Source organism: Pseudorca crassidens, chromosome 6 (genome assembly GCF_039906515.1).
Source record: "Pseudorca crassidens isolate mPseCra1 chromosome 6, mPseCra1.hap1, whole genome shotgun sequence".
Taxonomy (NCBI): Eukaryota; Metazoa; Chordata; class Mammalia; order Artiodactyla; family Delphinidae; genus Pseudorca; species Pseudorca crassidens.
The window spans coordinates 14,007,086-14,026,386 of record NC_090301.1 but is presented as its reverse complement, the minus strand read 5'-3'; the positions used below and the strand labels follow the sequence as shown (position 1 = coordinate 14,026,386).

The window sequence follows — 19,301 nt, the reverse complement described above, 5'->3', positions numbered from 1 at the left end:
AATATTTGCAACAACTTATCACCTTTTTTACTTTACCTTCTCACCCCACCCTGCTTTGTTCTATAAAAGAAACTAGCATGCAGAACCCCAGCAAGGGGCTTTCCTGGTGGTGCAGTGGTTGAGAGTCCGCCTGCCGATGCAGGGGAACGGGCTCATTCCCCGGTCTGGGAAGATCCCACATGCCTCGGAGCGGCTAGGCCCGTGAGCCATGGCCACTGAGCCTGCGCGTCCGGAGCCTGTGCTCCGCAATGGGAGAGGCCACAACAGTGAGAGGCCCGCGTACCACAAAAAAAAAAAACAGCAAGATGGTTCTTTGGGCCACCTGTCCACCATCATCTCAGTGTGCTGGCTTTCTGAATAAAGTTGCTATTCTTTGCCCCAACTACTCGTCTCTCAATTTCTTGGCCTTTCATGAAGTGAGCAGTACAAGCTTGGACTCGGTAATGCCATCAGAGCTGAGGGCAGATGGGGTATAGCTGAGGCACCTGTGCCACTTCCCTTTGTAAATCAAGGTGTGTCCCTCTCCTTCCCTGTCAGCCTGCAAATCCCCTGCTCTACCTCCGCTAAGAGACAAACACATTTGCAAGTTTCTAAATGTTACCATTTCTATTAATGCTTAGCAATATGCAAATAATGCTTGCAAAAAATGTGAACTACTATTAAGGTGAAAAATAGCCAAACAACTGTAATGCAACTTAGTTTTAATATACCTATAAAAATATTAAATTATCTGACCATCAGGAGTCACTTGTGATACATTTTACATTTCAAAATATACAGTATAGGGCTTCCCTGGTGGTAGAGTGGTTGAGAATCTGCCTGTCAGTGCAGAAGACACGGGTTCAATCCCTGGTCCGGGAAGATCCCGCATGCCACGGAGCGGCTAAGCCCAGGCGCCACAACTACTGAGCCCACGTGCCACAACTACTGAAGCCCGCATGCCTAGAACCCGTGCTCCACAACAAGAGAAGCCACCACAATGAGAAGCCCACGAACCACAATGAAGAGTATCCCCCGCTCACCACAACCAGATAAATGCCCACACACAGCAATGAAGACCCTACACAGACAGAAACAATAAATAAATAGAATAAATATATTTTTAAAAATACAGTATAAGTAAGTAAAGAGTCTGGATAATTTGATAATTTGGATTAAACTAGTTCATAAGTTTGTCCCTGTTATATATAAAATCTCTTTTGAACTTAAGGATCTATTTGATCCTTTCTATCCATAATTTTCCTCCTAGATGTGTAAACATAAATGACACACATAGTAAAACTCTTAGAGAGTTGGATTTCTTTTTTTTAATTGTAGCGTTGCTTTCACTAAAAGTTGATTCAAAAAAAATCCTTTGTTGTTAAGACATTTTAAAAATGTGGGTCGGAAGGACCATTTGTGATTATAATGTTACAGATTTACAGTGTTTAAGAGTACCCAAATGCTTTCATGTGCATAATCTTGATTCCCTATAACAACCTTAGTACAGGAGACGAGGCAACAGAAGACCGAAGAGTTTAAGTTCACATATAAATAGTAAATTTTAAACTGAGACCAAAATCTGGGCCTCTGTCACATAGCCCACTGGCATTTCCATCCCATCATGCTGTAAATTGGATTCCTATAGTGAGTAGGAGGATACAATAGAGTACATTTTAAAAGTACAGTCTAGGGCTTCCCTGGTGGCGCAGTGGTTGAGAGTCCGCCTGCTGATGCAGGGGACGCGGGTTCATGCCCCGGTCAGGGAAGATCCCACATGCCGCGGAGCGGCTGGACCTGTGAGCCATGGCCGCTGAGCCTGCGCGTCCGGAGCCTGTGCTCCGCAACGGGAGAGGCCACAGCAGTGAGAGGCCCGCATACCGCAAAAAGAAAAAAAAAAGAGTACAGTCTTATTTTACAAGTCAATTTTGTAATCATTCAAATTCCTCACTATTCTTTATGCTTTCCATGTACTTATATTCCTACCTATGTATTATGTTAAAGGAATTAGATAACCTCAAAAAAGTCGGAAAGAAACTTCAAAACCACCTGCTGTGCTTTTCAAAGCAGCTCAATAATTCAACTTAAATAAGACTTTCATTTTTTTTAACTCTTATTATAGAAAACCATACCAAAAGTAAGTTCTTCATTCCACATTCTAAGATCTAACTTTAATCTGAGGGAAAGAAAGAACATGGGGATAAGAATATACTGATAGTATAAGGACAGAAATCCGTTTAGAAGTCTTGTCTTCATCCATTTGCAGCTCTCTTCCATTTCTACTCTTTTAGGGGGACAGAGCACACAAACTCAGTCCAGTCTTGCTGCCATGAGATTCATGCTTAAACCTGAACTCATCCTTCTCTCCAATTAGGTCTACTCAGTATAGGGGTCTCCAAAAGACCCGGCTAAGTCAGCACTTATAGTCACATAACATCTGTTCTGGAAAATGGAGTTCTTGGAGTCAAATAACCTTGTAAATTAACTGAAACACACAGCCCTCAGATTTTTAAAAAATGTGTGTATAGACCCAACCAAATAATACATCATATGAGCAACTAAGAATTCGTCCATTATGATTATAATCGCAATTCGTAATATGCCCAATCTCCATCCACAGGCTGTGAATTCTTACCACAGCCTGTGCAGCAAGTGTGGTGATCAGCTGTGGAAAAGTTTCCCAGAGAAATAAGTTTGAACTTCCACCTGTTCTTAAGAATTGATAGAATGGATTTGTGATACAGTGAAACCATAAATAAGTTTTGGGTTTGATGGCCACAGAATGTATGTGTACCATATACCAATGTCTTATTCAAAGGTAAGTATTTGTACACTGTGTTGCACGAATGGATGTATAAATGAATGAATAAATGAACGAGTACTGCAAAGGAATTCGGGAATTTGAACATGGCCAAAAAAACCCAAGTCCGGCTCCAGTGACCCAACCAATGCAATCTTCCTGCCACACTCAGTGGAGATCTCAAATCATCCAATCACATTCCACTCCTCTCTGCTTAATTATATGAACCATGGGCCCCACTGGGGTAGTGCGGAAACAAACAAGAAATGGAGGAGCCGGAAAACCCCCTAGAGCCTAGCTTTCATCTTTAACTTAATTTTTTTGGTTTCCAGGGTTGCTGCTCATTAAACAGGAGAGAAAGAGAAATGTTTGTAATGTTCAAAACACTTTGCATGTTAACTCATTCCAGATGCAAACAACTTTAAAGGCAAAAGTCACTAGAGGTGAGTGGTGAACAGGGCCTAGTTACCAAATGAGGTCACATAAAAACTAAAAAACACTAAAGAATAAATAGCCCATGCTGCCCAGGGGAGATGAACAATGCAATGCAAGTAAAAATTAAAACCAAATTACAGACTCTAATCAGCATTGCATAACACATCCGACTTATTTGCATATAACGCAATTATCCTGATAGGTACTGAACTCAACACACCCAGCTGTGTTAGTGTGTCTCCAAGGACGTGAGGCATTGGGCTTTTTCCCTGTGTGTTGGCTGTGTTCCCTTATGACCATGACGGCAAATAAACAACCACTCACCAGCACTGCTAGATTTTGAACATTTGAAATAAAAGTGATACAGATCTGTGCATGGCTAGCATTTAGAGCCCCTCAGATGAACAAGAAACAGGCTGATTCTGGGTCAGTGCTCCATTTCTAGAACATTCTATTTGATTTTGTGTTTTAGAAAACCACAGTTGTTTTATGCTATATAAAGAATTCTTCTTCTGTATCTTTTTCTTCACCCTGGACTGGCAGAGGAAGGGTACATTTTGAGATTATCGTCCTGGAACAAAGGTCCCTTTGGTCAGCAAGTGACAGAGGATGAAAGCTTTCCTTAAAGATTCTGTTGTTTTTGGAAGCAGCTGCCCCTAAGGAAGAGGTTGACAAGCAGGATGGTGGCTGGTGGGTCCAAAGATCCCTTGGAAATCTGCTCAGAAAAGATTGCCTGGGTCCAGAGCTGACCACGGTGAATCCTGTGTCAACATTCGTCTCTGCCTCTTGCTTCTCAAAGCTGTTTTCCCGTCTGAGGACCTCTATTCTGGCCCCGGGTTCGAGGTGGAGAGAAGGCAGAGGCAGCTGGGAGTCCGTAGCTGGGCTGCTGGGCTGGGCTGAGCGGCCAGGGCTTTTCCACGGAGTGCCACTAGCGCTGTCTGACGCTGTCCGCCCACCAGGCTCAGGCCGCTCCACCGACCCCACCTTGAACCTCCTGCCCCGGCTCCTTCGGCTTCTCGGCTCTAGGGTCCTAATCGCAGAGACAGGGGTCAGCCTGGAGCCCTGGGGGAGCGTGTCAGCTCCCGAGGTGCCATTCAGAAAGGCAAGCTCACCATTCCTAACACCAAGTCCTGGATTCAACTGGACCTATGGGACAAGGAGAAGAGGAACAGGTGTAACCGATGTTTTCCATTAACTAAGTGTCAAGAACAGACTACGTCCTATTCAGCCTTCTGCCATGCTGTGCCCATAGCAGACTTTCAATAAAGTCGGTTGAATGGAATAACAGTGACAAGTACAATCCTTCAAAGGGATGAGCTGCCACCTTTGCCTCCTGGAAGGTCATTTGACATTATATTCTACCTTTTTTTTTTTTTTTTTTTTTGATCCAATGAGGTCTTTTTCTTCTGGAAATGGAAACCGGCATGGCTAGTTCCATATTCAGAAATCGCTCAGGGTTGATATTAGACTATCCTATCTAGAGGAGTCTCTTGTCATTAATTTTTACTTGAGCTCCGGTAGAATTTTACAAGACTGCCCTTTCTCTTTTACATATGAAGACTTCTTCTCCTTAACCTTCTATGTCAACATGTTCTTCTGGATTTTCTCCTTCCTTTCCATCACCCCTTCTCAGGGTCCACTGAAGGAGCCTCCTTCCCTGTCAACTTGTGACAGGAGGTAGTTCTTCAGCGCTAAGCGGCCATCTTCTTTTTTCATTGTACACACTCTCCCAGCCAACCTCGTTGAATCCCCTGCCTTCAATTATTTTCTAAATGATGAAGGCTTCTGAAAGTCTAATTATAGTTCAGTTCTGTCTCTTAAGCTTCATACCTACCTATCCAACTGTCTTCCAGGCACAAGGTCCTAAAAGTCAACATGTCCCAAATTGAACTCATCCCCCTTCTCACCCTAAATCTGTTCTGCTTACTCTTCCCTGTCTTAGAACCTGGCATCGTTTGCCCCACAGTCACCAAGCAAGAGCATCATTTTCCCTTCTCTATCCCTCATGTCACGCATTCCCATGGACTCTTTCTCCCAAAGATCTCTCACATCTTCCCGTCTCTCCATGTCCACTGCCATTAACCCTAGGCAGGCTGTCATCATCTCTAGTCTGAATTACTGCAACAGCCATCGATGGGACACCCCATGGATGGCCTTGCCTCCCTCTAATCCATTCTCCACTCCACTACCAGAGGAGCTTTGAAAACAGTTTTGATCATGTCACCGTCCTACTTCAAGTGGCTTCCTACTCTTCTTAAGAAAAAAACCTAAGCCCTTTAGTATGGGCTCCCACACCCTTCACAGTCTGTCCCTTCTTACTCCAGCCTAATTCGCCACCTCTTCCACTTGCCAAAATTGAAATTTGTTCAATTCTTTGGACATTATTTGCTCTTTCTTAATGCCAGTGTTTGTGTATATTATTTCCTTTGTCTGGGATATGTCACCTCTGACCCTTCATACCTGTTGTTAACTCCAAGCTTACCATCATTTCCTCTTAGAAGCCTTCTCCATGTCACTGAATCTGAGTTAGGTACCCCTAAATATTGTCTCTGCCACTAATTAGTTGTGAGACTTTAAACAAGTTACCTAATTTTTCTGTGCCTCAGTTTCCTCACCTATAAAAGGAGATCATAATAAGTACCAATGTCAAAGAGTTGTTGAGAAGATTAAATGATAACAGGGCCTGGAAATAGTAGTGCTAAACATAAGTTGGCTATTATCATCATCACAAATATTATTACTAGCTGTCCTGGCAGCCTGTAGTTTCCATATCATAGTAGTTACCACAGTATTTTGCACCTGTTTGCTCACTTCTCTGTATCTTCTTCTAGACTTTGCCAGCTGGAAGTGCCGGGATTGTATACACCTTCCTCACCATTGTATCTCCAGTACCTAGCACAATGCCTAACACGTGGTAAGTAATCAGTAGATGTCTGTTGGACAAATAAATAAAGCTTAATGCCTAACAAACCATAAATTATTTGCATACAGAAATGTATGGCCCCTAATTATTAGCCATTAGGTAGCTACAAAGTCTTACTGAGAAACTGCCACAGGACGTTCATCCTGTGGATGGCCCTTTCTGCAGTCTTTTAAGAGAGAGAATATCAACTTTTCCTTTCTTAAGAGAAGTCCTTAGACGATATGGCAAAAGAAAGCACAAGATTATTGATGTAGAAATGCAGGCGTGTGCAGTTGGGGTGAAGAATTTCCAGGAGAAACATAATGTCAAGTGGTTGAGATAAATCTCTTGAGAGAGAATAACGCTCCTCTTGCCAAAAAAGCAATTGAAATGCATTTGTAGGAATTCTGATCATTTAGAGCCCATCTTTCTAAGAAATATTTGTAAAATGTTACAAATTGAGAGGTAGGTGTTTTCGAGTTTCAAGGAACATTAGTAATTATCTTGATGAACAGGAAGATCATTGGTCATTCATTTGGCTCTAAATACTTGAGAAATAAGGGAATACACATCACTGAAACATGATTAAGCTGTTAAGGGGCAGACTGACATCATGAAGGGAAAATAATATTGTCTTTTGCTAAAAGTGATTCCAAGAGATAGCAAAAGAGGATTTCTCCTACACTGAAAAAAAAAAAAAAGATTGCATGGGAACAAATTATATAGATAATAAGAAACCCCAAAACAATGCCAAACTTGCTTACTTAAGAGTTGAATCTAGTCTCTTCCAATTAACTGATCTTTTGAAAGGTACTTATTTTAATTTATTAACCAAAACCAATGATGTTAACCCACCATCTTATAGCAGCAGCAACCTCTGAGCCATGCTTACAAGGATTCCTTCAGGGCAGCAGAAAGCAAAGCATTGAGTGAGAGCGGGCGTGTAGGGTTGGAAGTGTGTGTATGTGTGTGTGTGTGTCTGTGTGGGGTATGAAGAATGGGGAGGAAATGAGGAGAGAAACAAAGCGGGAGAAATAGAGTCTGAATGAGTGCCTCTGAGAGACTCAGAAATGAGAAAGGAACCCAGAAATGCTACAGAAGAAGCAAATGAATTACTCACTTCACGAGAGACTATCTTCTTTTATTTTAAATGGCTAATAAAGAACATCAAGATGATCTTAGCTAAAGGTCTGTTGATAAAATGAAGAGAAATATATGTTTGCTTTTGCCAAACTAGCTTCTGGAATATTTACTTTTCTGAAGAGAAACTTATTTCCTGACAACAGGCAGTTAATCAATCAACAAATGGTTCAGAAGCAGCTGTCTGTCTGGTACTCTACCAGACATAAACATTTACAATAAAATACCGAAAAGAGATGGCGAGTCATAAAGTCCCAAATTATATGGTACAAGAATGAGGAAATCTATAATCAGTTGTGTGATACAAAGTTTCGGTGTAAAATGTTCTAGTTAAGAATGTACTTATAGCAGATTTCACAGAGGAGGTGGTGCTTGCACAGGGTCTTAAAGGATAGACAAATGAAGAGGAAGAGAAAGACATCTCTGGACAAGGAACAGCTCAGGCCGTATATAAAGGCAGATATCCATAAAATGCAATATTATTCAGCCTGTGAAGGAAGGAAATTCTAACACATGCTACAACATAGATGAACCTTGAAAATGTTCTGGAAATAGATAGTGGTGATGATGAAGTACAGTGTAAATGTACTATTAAGTACCATTAGGCACTGAATTCTACACTCAAAATGGTTAAAGTGATACATTTTTATGTTATGTATATTTTACGACAAAAAAATACATGGGTGCGGGAGTGAGCCTAGAGGTCTGGAAAGAAGGTTGGAATAACTAGAGAAGGAGGGAGCAAAGGAAACATTCGGGGGGGCCTGATTATGAAGAGCCTTGAAATTCGGACAAGTGAGTTTTGATTTTATTTGCTAACTTTTGCTATTGAGCTGACAAGGAACATAAATCCAGCCATCATTTAAAAATGTATTCAACAGGGCTTCCCTGGTGGCTCAGTGGTCGAGAGTCCGCCTGCCGATGCAGGGGACACGGGTTCGTGCCCCGGTCCGGGAAGATCCCACATGCCACGGAGCGGCTGGGCCCGTGAGCCATGGCCGCTGAGCCTGCGCGTCCGGAGCCTGTGCTCCGCAACGGGAGAGGCCACGATAGTGAGAGGCCCGCGTACGGCAAAAAAAAAAAAAAAAAAAAAATGTATTCAACACTCCTGTGCAGGATCAAGCAGATGCCTGGAGCCAGAGTGAAGAGTTAGAATGCTGTAATACAATGCACATTTGAAGTTCGGTGGGTTTAAGGAAGGAAAGAGAAAAAAAGAAATGGCTCCAAAGGGAAACTTGAACAGTTTGGGGGGGGCTGCCTGAATGTGGGTCTTCCAAAAAGAGAGGCTTTAAAAACGACATATTTCAAAACCTGTGCAAATGGGAGGGTGACCAGAGCTGGAGAAATTGGGGGCAGGGCTGCAGAGGATGACTTTGGTTTTGTTTGGACTGAATTTGAGATGAGGAGACGTTATGTTTAAATGGTCTTACAGGGAGTTGAAAAAGCCAAAAGCTCAAGAGATAGAGGAGATGAAAATACAGGAGTAATTTGAAGAAAGAGGACAACTAAATGCCCAGGATGGCCTTTATTTCTTAATCTTAGGGAAACCTTAAACTTAGGACAGTGGTTCTCAACTGGGGGAAATTTCACCCCCCAGAGGGCATTTGATAATGTCTGGAGACATTTCCTGTTGTCACAACTGCAGGGAAGTGGAGTCAGTTCTGGCATCTAATGGTAGCACTGAGGATGCACTAAATATCCCGTAATGCGTAAGACATCTCCCCCACGGCAAAGAATTATCTAGTCCAAAATGTCAATAGTGCCGAGGTTGAGGAAACCTGATTTAGGGGCAAAAAGAGTTGAAACTTTGAAAAAAAATGTCCAAGTGATAGAGAGATAGGATAAATCCTTTAATTAGAAGATCCAAATTATGGAAGCTCACAGAGGAGAAACTTTCAAGCAAGGAGTGGTCAGCATTTGCCAATACTGCTGACCCTGACCTCAGGCACCGGTGGCCTTAGAGAGAGCAACAACTCTTCTAGCATCTGCATGAGAGGTGGGGACACAGGGCAAACAGCAGCCCCCAAGATTGGAGAGACATACGAATGAATGCGGGGAGTCATGGCTTCCCGGAAAAGAGGATCCAAAGTGGAAACCACTGCAGGAACCAGGACGGGGCGAGGAAAACCTGAACTGTAATTGGCAAACAGCTGGAGGCTTAGTGTGGACAACTCTGAGGGTTAAAAACTCCAGGGGACCCAGTCCCGCGGGAGCTCCCCCCCCCCAGTTTTGTGAGATTTACCTCCAGGAGCGTGACTAGACTCTCACAATAAATATCAGAGAAAAATCCCCTTGTGCTTCCGGAAAAAGAAGGAGAAAAGGAACCTTTTTTTTTATTGAAGTATAGTTGACTTACAATGTTCTGTTACTTTCTGGTGTACAGCAAAGTGATTCAGGTCTTTTTCAGATTCTTTTCCATTATAGTTTATAACAAGATATTGAATATAGTTCCCTGTGCTATACAGTACGTCCTTGTTGTTTATCTATTTTATAGATAGTAGTTTGTATCTGCTAACCCTAAACCCCTAATTTATCCCTCTCCCCTCCTCTTCCCCTTTGGTAACCGTAAGTTCTTCTGTGTCTGTGAGTCTGTTTCTGTTTTGTAAGTAAGTTCATATGTATCATTTTTTTTTAGATTCCACATATAAAGTGATGGCATATGATATCTGTCTTTCTCTGACTTACTTCATTTAGTATGAGAATCTCTAGGTGAAAAGGGATCATTTTTAAATACTCCAGAGCACTCTGTTCTTACAAGTCCTTCTCTCAGGGGAAACTAGTTAACCAGAGCCTAACATGCTGGCGTATTATCAGAGCCTAACTGACCTGGGTGAAGAGAAATACCCAACTCCAGCTTTCTCTAGCCTTCCATGTGAGAGAAGGGAAGTACTCAACTCCAGCCCACTCTAGCCATTCTCGCCCACATAAGCAAGGAGGGAAAAAAAAAATTAAACACTTGCAAAATTCACAGTTCAAGGCATAGACTCACTAAGACAGAGACCTAATTATAGAATGCTTCCCCTCCCCCAACTCCTTACTACCACATTAATAAAGGCTTATTTGCAGCAGTTCCTATACCTGCTACATCATGCCTGCCTATCAAGAAAAATTTACAAGGCATTACAAAAGGTAAAAAGCACAATTTGAAGAGACAGAGCAAGTATCAGAAGCAGACATGGCAGGGATGTTGTAATTATCAGACCTGTAATTTAAAACAACTCTGATTAATATGCTAAGGACTCTAATGGATAAAGTAAACGGCATGCAAGAGCAGATGGCAATGTGAAAAGAGAGATGGAAATCCTAAAAGAAGAACCAAAAAGATAAAACAACAACAACAACAACACTGTCACAGAAATAAAGAATGCTTTTGATGGGCTTATTTGCGGACTAAACACAGCTGAGGAAAGAATCTCTGAGCTAGAGGACGTATCAATAGAATCCTTGAAAAAGAAAAGCAGAGAGAAAAAAAAAGCCTGAAAAAAAAAACCCAGAACAGACTATCTAAAGACTATGGGACAACTAAAACAGGAGTGGTAGACAAATAATGAGAAAGAGAATGGAATAGAAGAAATGTTTGAAACAATAATGACTGAGAATTTCCCCAAATTTATGTCAGACGCCAAACCAAAGATGCATCCACTAAGGACTGAGACAGCAGAATGAAAACTGCCAAGTGGAGAATAGGGTAGCCCAAGGTATGCATTTAATAAACACTTGGTGGATGGATAAACATTTGACATACCTGCTTTTGTATTCAGACATTCATTCATTTACTGAGCATCTACTAGGTACCCTAATATCAATCTCATCAAAAATACACATCCTAGGCTCTAAGAAGCATCAGACAGTGTGCGCTGACAGGAGGTTATGTGGGAAAAGACATGGAGAGACAGCTAGCAGCCTTCTTACACAGACACTAATTGTGCTACAGTTTCTACTGTACAAAGCACCTCCATGTATACTCTCCTTTTTGATCCTCATAATGCAAATTGTACATGTCAGTACCATTCGGTGGCTCTGTCAGTGACTGCTGCTTACAGTCAGAATAAGATAGAAGCTAATTGGCAGAGCTTTTGCTCATTCACACTAGAATGGATTTGCCCACCATGTGCCAGATGCTGTTCTAGGTACTGGGAGTATAAGAGTGGACCGAATATATAAACAGCTCATGCAGCTCAATCTTAAAGAAACAAACACCCCAATCCAAAAATGGGCAGAAGACCTAAATAGACATCTCTCCAAAGAGGACATACAAATGGCCAAGATGCACATGAAAAGCTGCTCAACATCACTAATTATTAGAGAAATGCAAATCAAAACTACAATAAGGTATCACCCCACACCGGTCAGAATGGGCATCATCAGAAAATCTACAAACAGCAAATGCTGGAGAGGGTGTGGAGAAAAGGGAATCCTCTTACAGTGTTGGTGGGAATGTAAATTGATACAGCCACTATGGAGAAGAGTATGCAGGTTCCTTAAAAAACTAAAAATAGAGTTACCATATGACCCAGCAATCCCACTACTGGGCATATACCCAGAGAAAACCATAATTCAAAAAGACACATGCACCCCCATGTTCATTGCAGCACTATTTACAATTGCCAGGTCATGGAAGCAACCTAAATGTCCATCGACAGACGAATGGATAAAGAAGATGTGGGACATATATACAATGGAATATTACTCAGCCATAAAAAGTAATGAAATATGGGTCATTTGTAGAGACACAGGTGTACTTAGAGACTGTCATACAGAGTGAAGTAAGTCAGAAAGAGGAAAACAAATATTGTATATTAACGCATGTATGTGGAATCTAGAAAAATGGTACAGATGAACCAGTTTGCAGGGCAGAAGTTGAGACACAGATGTAGAGAACAAACGTATGGACACCAAGGGGGGAAAGCCACAGGGGGTTGGGGGTGGGGGGGTGATGAATTGGGAGATTGGGATTGACATGTATACACTGATGTGTATAAAACTGATGACTAATAAGAACCTACTGTATAAAAAAGTAAATAAAATAAAATTTTAAAAAAAGAGTGGACCGAAAAAGGTCCCTGTCCTCGTGGTGCTTACCTCCAGTGGCTGACCACGTGCCTGATGATGTGGCCTCTGCCCACCTGCCCATCCTCCCCCGCCCGACCCCCTCCCTTCTCTCCAGCCACATGGAACCACAGGCACTTTTCTGAACATGCCTGCTAAGGAAATCCTATTCCACACATTGTCACCCGCCATCTCCTCTGTTTGGAACACTTTCCTCCCTTCCCCATCTAGCTACTTCCTTCCGGGCCATCCAGCTCAGCCAGGCCCAGGCATCACCTCTCAGGGAAGCTTTGCCCATCACCCTCATTGGGTCTAGCATCCCCCCCTTCCCCCCCCCACCTCACACACATGTCCATCCTGGAGGGGTTACACATGGGGAAGTTAACTTGTGATTAAAGCTCTCCCTTAAATAGATACTAGTTTCTTTCGCTGGTGGACATTAGTCATTTTTGCCACCCAGCATTTGTCCCCTCACTGATCTTCCTTGGGGACCCTTGTCCCCCGCCTCCATGAGTACCCAGAGAGTCTGAGTCCACAAAAAATCTCAGGATGCAGGGTAGTAGAGCCTTTGCCTCAGAACTAAGCTAATCCACCCAATCCCATTCCCCAGAATGCAATGATTGATTTAGAGAAGAGAATCGGATCCAAGTTGGTCCAACTGACGTGAAGTCCAGAAGTTTTGTTGGCCCATTGTACGGTGAGGAACTCAAAAGGGTAGTCCTCAGAGCTGCTGGCAGCCAGCTGGTGACCACAGGGGCCCGTCTGAGGAAGTGGCGGAGCTGGGAGTCAGCTCCTAAGCCTCAAGACTCAGGCTACTTACTTACAAAAGCCAGTTCATTTGCCCCCCCCCCCATCCTCTCTGCCCCCAAGGAAGTTTGGGCTGGGTTTTCTATCCGGAAAAATTCACCCCATTATAGGAGTGAAGTAGCTACCAGGTATTATCTTTTATAGTGTATTAGAGCCAAGCCTCTGTATATGCTTCCTTCAGGGATTTTTATAGGACACCAGAAACAGAAGTTTCCAGAAGATAATCGTCCGTTTTGCTGGCAAAAGCCTAAACTCATTGACGTCTTTATCCAAAAAACTATTCTTCACTCCCCAAATTTGACTTAACTTTCCAAAGGAGCTAAGTTGTATAAGCCGTGGTTCAGAAGTTAAAATGTCAGTTAGCCTTTGAAACAGAAATGCGTCCCCTGCTGCACACACATCTTAAATTTTTGCTTGACAGTGAGGTTTAGATTCTGGAGATGAACTAAGGCTGAAGGAAAAACTTTAGATGCCTTGGAAATTAGTCAGCTATGTAACAGGCATCTAAGAGAAACCATGCCTGTCCACCTTACGTGAATGAGAAGGTAAATAATTTAGAGATCATCACATACACTATCAATATGACTCATGTTTTATTAATAACTCAAAGCTGATGACAACAAAATTAATCAAAAGGAAAGATAATTCATCTTCTAGCCTGTTTTTACTTTATCCAATAGGCCTTAAAAGGGTTACTGACCATTTCTCAAGGACAGAAATTTTGCTGTGACTATCACGTACACCTCCCTGCCTGCACACACTTACACACACATGCACAACAGCACTGGACTGCAGTGGTTAGCTGCCTGGCTTTGGAGCCACGTAAACACTTCCTCTTGTGTCTTGGGCAAGTAACTATTCCCTCTACCGCTCAATTTTCCCTTCTGCAAAACTTTCTATGTTGTAAGAAGGACTAAATAAAACAATCAACGTGAAATACATGCTCTAGGGCATAATATGAACAATAACAGCTAAAATTGCATTCTAGGCACTAAAGCACTTTACAAATGTCAGGTCATTTAGCAGAGATAACAACCTGTACTCCAGGAAGATGCTAATATTACCCTCATTGTGCTAATGAAGAACCCAAGGCTCACAAATCCCACAGCTACTGAGGAGCAAGGTTCAACTGCCGCATAACCCTTCATAAGAAGTTACGCGTGGTAGCTGTCACGATTGTGCTTGCTTTCAACAGGATGCCTACAGGAGAAGGCTTTAATTTTAAGATTTTATTTTGAAGGGTTCTAACTATGTAACTTTTTGGGGGGTACAATTTGACAGTGATGCAAGATGCTTAACAATTAAGTCAATAGGACGGCATACTTAACATCCCCAACCGTAATTACAGCTTCAGCTTCCTTAGGTCCAGATGGAAAGAACTAATGATATTTCTGGACCCAAAGAGTGGGCAAAGTATTTGTGTATAGTTGAGTAGCATGATGAAAGGAAAATCTGAGAAGTCGGGGGCTGCCTGATTCTACTGAAAACTACTTGTGCAAGTTACCAGCTCACAGCGTCTGAACTTCCTTATCTGTCAGGGGAAGGGATTTATTAAATCAATGCCTCTCAACCACGTTACATCCAAGGAGCTTTTAAAAAAATTACCCAAGCCAGTGCGCCCGCAAGATTCTAATCTACCTGACCTGGGGTGCAGCCACGGCATGGGAACGTTTGAAAACCCCCCAGAGATTTTGGTGTGCAACCCAGGTTGAGAACCACGACATTAAATCATCTCTTGGATGTCCCATCACACAGTTACACGTGCATCTAAAGATCACAGAGACCAAACAGAAATACCTGAAGTAGAATCTTGTTGCCATCATAGTCCTGTGTTTGCCACCGGGTGTGGCTGATGGGGACGCACGGATGGGGTAGAAGAGGCACTAACTGGCCAATCTCTTGAACCTTGAACTGCAACACTGAAGCCTCTTTGGGGTCCACCGACACCCCAGGGGGCAGCTGCTTCAGTGAGAGCTGCAGGGCAAAGCTCTCTGTGGAGTAGAGCGCGAAGAAACAGAAGCTGCTCTTCTGCAAGGTGGCTTCCCTCTGCAGGATCATCTCGTAGAGCCTGATGGCATCCTCGTAGTTACCAAAACTGCAGTAGAGCGTCACTCTCAGGATCTCGGTGCCGCAGTGCACCTGCCTCACGCCCCAGACGGGCATCTGGTTGTCCAGACTATAGAATTCCTGATTGGCAAGAATATAGGGGCACGGTCTTCCCTGCGCCTTCTGGGTGGGGTAGCACTGCCACGGCCAATGCTGTAGGGAGTCAAGGACGCGAAACAGCCGCTCCTCTCCGAGGCTTTCGTGCAGGAAGAGCAGAACAGACATCCCCGGGAAGCGGGACCGCTTGGAGTGGCATTTGTCATAGTATTTCACTGGACTGACCCGCTCAGACACCAGAAAGACACGGACCTCTGGGCAAATGCAGTCCAGGAGCTGGTCCAGGGTTTGCTGCAGAAGCGAGCCATGCCCGGAGTTGGCCAGGAGGTGGACAGTCATGGCCGGAGGCTCCCGTGTCTCGTCCATTATGGGGGCCGAGGATGACAAAGGATGCAAGCGAGCAGGGCCCACTGGTTCAGCTTCTGAAATGAATGGAGGGATTCCCACGTGCAGCCTTCAGCCCACCAGGAAGGCTTCAGGATTTCAGAGCCGCGCTCTTACCCTGTGCTGCTGGTCGCCGCTGGCCACACTCGGAGAGAATCTCTGCAAATCAGGCACAACAGCTTCCAGGACACACCACAGCGGCAGGGTCGATGTCACCCAGCCGGTGCATAATGTAACCGCGTGTGTGGGGCTGCGTTGGGCGCTCCCAGGGTTTCTGTTTGACCTAAAAAACCTATAATCCTGAGAAACACCCGAGTGGGTGGTTCTTACAGACACTCAGTAAAGGAAATGACCAGGCAAAAAGGAACATGAGTCGGCTCTGTGAGGCTGATAGCAATCTGTTTAGCTGAAAAGACATCCATTTTATGGACCCACAATGGGCTCTGATTTCCTCCTTACCTCCCTCCCTGTTTATAGTAAGCCACCTGAATACAATGACTGCTTTAAAACAATTCTCAAAACTTGTCTCTTTGCCAGGAATTTTTCCCCTTTGTCTTTTTATTTTATTTTTGAACAGTTGATGCCAAGGCATTGAAGAAAAGTTACTTTATCTAAATAATTTTGACTGTTCACTGAAAATGCTTCGCTCTGCTGCAGAGTCTGAGTGTACTCAAAAGACATTGATTCATGCCAAACCTTTAGAAAGAGTGTGAGCTTTCCAACGTCAATAATAATCATTGTTCATGTCTATTGAAGATTTACTACGTGTCCATCATAAACTGTTCCAGAGCTTTACATAAACTGATTTAATCCTCCAGCAAATGTATTTTGGGGACTATTATCCCCAAATTACTGAGGAAGAAACTGAGGCACAGAAAAGCTAAGTAACTTGCCAAGATCTTGCAGTGAAAAAGTGACCGAGGGAAGATTTGGACCCAGGAACTGCGTGGTCTCCCTGTGAACCACAGAGGAGGTGCCTCTCTGGGACCCGGATGTCCCAGACCGGATTTTTCTTCCTAAGTATAAGGAAAGGATGCCCAAGCAGGCTCTTGTTGAGGACACACATTTCCCAGAGATTGTGTGTGCTGTTGAATCTTAAACTGGATAATCTTCGGAAAGAATACCCAAGCTCTAAACATAACACTCACCCTAATGTGTTCTAAATATCCATTTAAAAATCATTTGCTACTCTGAAAGCTCAGCTTCTGAAAACGTGGACAAGCACATTTTTCTAAACATAATTCATAACATAAGCAATTTATTAATGTTTGTAGTAGAACATGGTGTGACTTGATGTTTTACAAATTAAAAGCCACTTTTGTGATGAAAACTATAGTTTACTCTAACTTTATTTTATATATGTTGATTGCTTGAGTAGTAAAAGAACCAAATTTAACATCAAATATTGTTATCCGTGGAAGGGAATCATTTCTATTCGGATTTCCTTTCTAAATCTAACCTACACTTCTAATCATTTGCGTTTCATAAGTCCTATACCTTTGCATTGGAAAAATCTATAAATATAGTTTATTACAGGTAAGTTGTTTTTTAATTACCACCAGTGATTCAGTAATTAAATTCATTTTGCTTCAACTTTCCCAGCATCATTCAAGTTTTTTTTTTTTAATGGCATTATAGTTCTGAAGCTTTTTAAAAAATTTGATATAGGTTACACACTGGCGTTTGAAAGGCAATAACTTTTTCATCCCCCAGTATGACTCCCCTCACCTCTCCCCTGTCCATCCACACGTGGAGATGACTCGGGCATTTGAGACTTTAGACACAGTTTTTGAAAACAGTCTTTGCAATTCTGGAAATAGCTGTAAAGATTGAGGAGAAAAATTATACCCGTGAGACAAAGATATTAACTCGCAACATTGTGTAGAAGACAAGTGCTTATGCTCTTATATAGAAAAGGTTTTGCTTTTTGATGTTGTTGTAAATCTTCCATCCAGTGCGAAAACATTCTTTTTCCTTGTGAGGTTGTCAATTCTGTGAGGACCGAAAAGATTTCGTTAATCTGATGCCTGCCTAAATGCCAAGAAACCGGGGCACGGGACAGGGGGGCACAACGATACCTCTTTCTGACTGACTGCCTCTGCAGTTATTTCTCCAAGAACCTGAAATATTGACCTCCCAACCTCACCTCCAGTGACGGCCTCCGATCCTCACAGACCCCTCCACCCACGGCAACGGCCACATCCTCAGCTGGGCTCCACGGCGCTCTGCATTTTTGCACACTGCCTCTGTTGAAAGCACAGATGAATATTTTAGGGGAAGTCATCGGCTTTGCCGCCCAGTACCTGGACAGCTGATACTCGATTCTCTACCTTGTTTTTTCCCTGAAACTTGGCAAAAGATGCCCAGGTATCTGTCAGTCACCAACTCCTGGACAGTCCCCAACTGGTCAACTCCTCACAGCGAAGTGGAGAAGCTGGTGACAGGAAGCACCGGGAAATCTAAGAAATCAGCTAGTTAGGAGGATTTGTTGGAACCTGCAGACATCCTTCAGGATTTTTCCCTGCGGCAAATCTCAGAAATGTACGGGGATACATTCAAACCCTGAGATCCTACCCACACCCCAAGAAAACTTTGAGAAAGAGTTTCTTTCCCCCTTTATAAAATGTGTTTATTTATCCCACATGCTGAGAGCCAGCCACTGTGCCCGGAGCAGAGGAGAGATAATCACCAAGTCTCGCTTTGGAAGAGCACCTTCAATTATGTCATCAGGGATCAAGGTCACTGCAGGATACCATGGAAACCCCTAGGAGGAGCCACCAACCTAGATGAGAGGGCCAAGGAAGCCCAAGGAAAGGAGATGCTATTTGAAGTTCTGGAAGGTGAGAAGAAAGGAGTCAGGCAGGTAAGGAGACTGGATGTGGGGAAGAAGGAGGGATTCCAGGCACAGGAAGCTGATGGGGACAAAGTCCCCCCCTTGTCCCCATCAGGACAAGAGTGAGGGCCCTGGGACCCACAGGCTGAACTCAAGGTGGCTGCCAGGTGGGAACAAAGAAGGGGGTAAAAAGCTGGAAAGGCAGCCAGGCTTCTCAGGTCACCGTAAAGGCTCTGGATTTTCTTCTACCAGGAACAGAACCCCAAAAGAGTTGACTTGAAGAAGGACCCAGCGATGGGTCCAAGGATCCTCCCAGCATGGTGCTTACAGGTGAGGCTGTCGGCCATCAAATAGGAAATGCTGGAGGAAGGAAGCTGCTGGGAGTGAGGTTGAGGGGTGCGGTTTGGACACGGTGAGTGTCAACGCCTACAGGTCATCCAAGTCGAGATGGCAGGTAGTCATTTAAAATGGAACTTAGAGGAGAGCCACAGACCAGAGAATATGGGCGGGGAACCATTGGTCTTTGGGTAACCGTGGGACTTCACCTGATGATCCAGCTGGAGAATACACAACGAGGATAGGAAAGGCGAGAAGAGGATGGGACTCCGGAGTGCCCAGATCGAGGGACATGCGGCATGTAAGTGGCATCCAGAGAGAATTGAAGAGTGGGCGTGTCATCCAAACCCAGCGTGGGTGTCTGTGTCTTGGGTTACAAGGATTTCAGGAGGTGGCTTGGCTGGGCAGACCACGATGCTCAGTGTCAAAGAACAGCATTTGTGACTCACTCGACCTTCTCAACGGAGGAAACT

General features: G+C 43.6%; 1 protein-coding gene across 2 annotated transcripts in view; it reads right to left on the bottom strand.

Moving 5' to 3' along the window:
* FAM124B (family with sequence similarity 124 member B) overlaps positions 1-16,228 on the bottom strand; it is a 31,111-nt gene extending 14,883 nt beyond the window's left edge. Inside the window, exons 1-2 of one of the 2 annotated variants that reach the window (XM_067740401.1) lie at positions 14,910-16,228; positions 685-4,360 (exon numbers count right to left, since the gene is read on the bottom strand). In XM_067740401.1, coding sequence (XP_067596502.1) covers positions 3,707-4,360; positions 14,910-15,641 — 1,386 coding nt within the window. In that variant the 5' untranslated portion in view covers positions 15,642-16,228 and the 3' untranslated portion in view covers positions 685-3,706. Of the gene's footprint in view, positions 1-684; positions 4,361-14,909 lie in introns of those variants that run through there. The other variant, XM_067740402.1, reaches the window with a different exon arrangement.
* Positions 16,229-19,301: the final 3,073 nt, after the last annotated feature.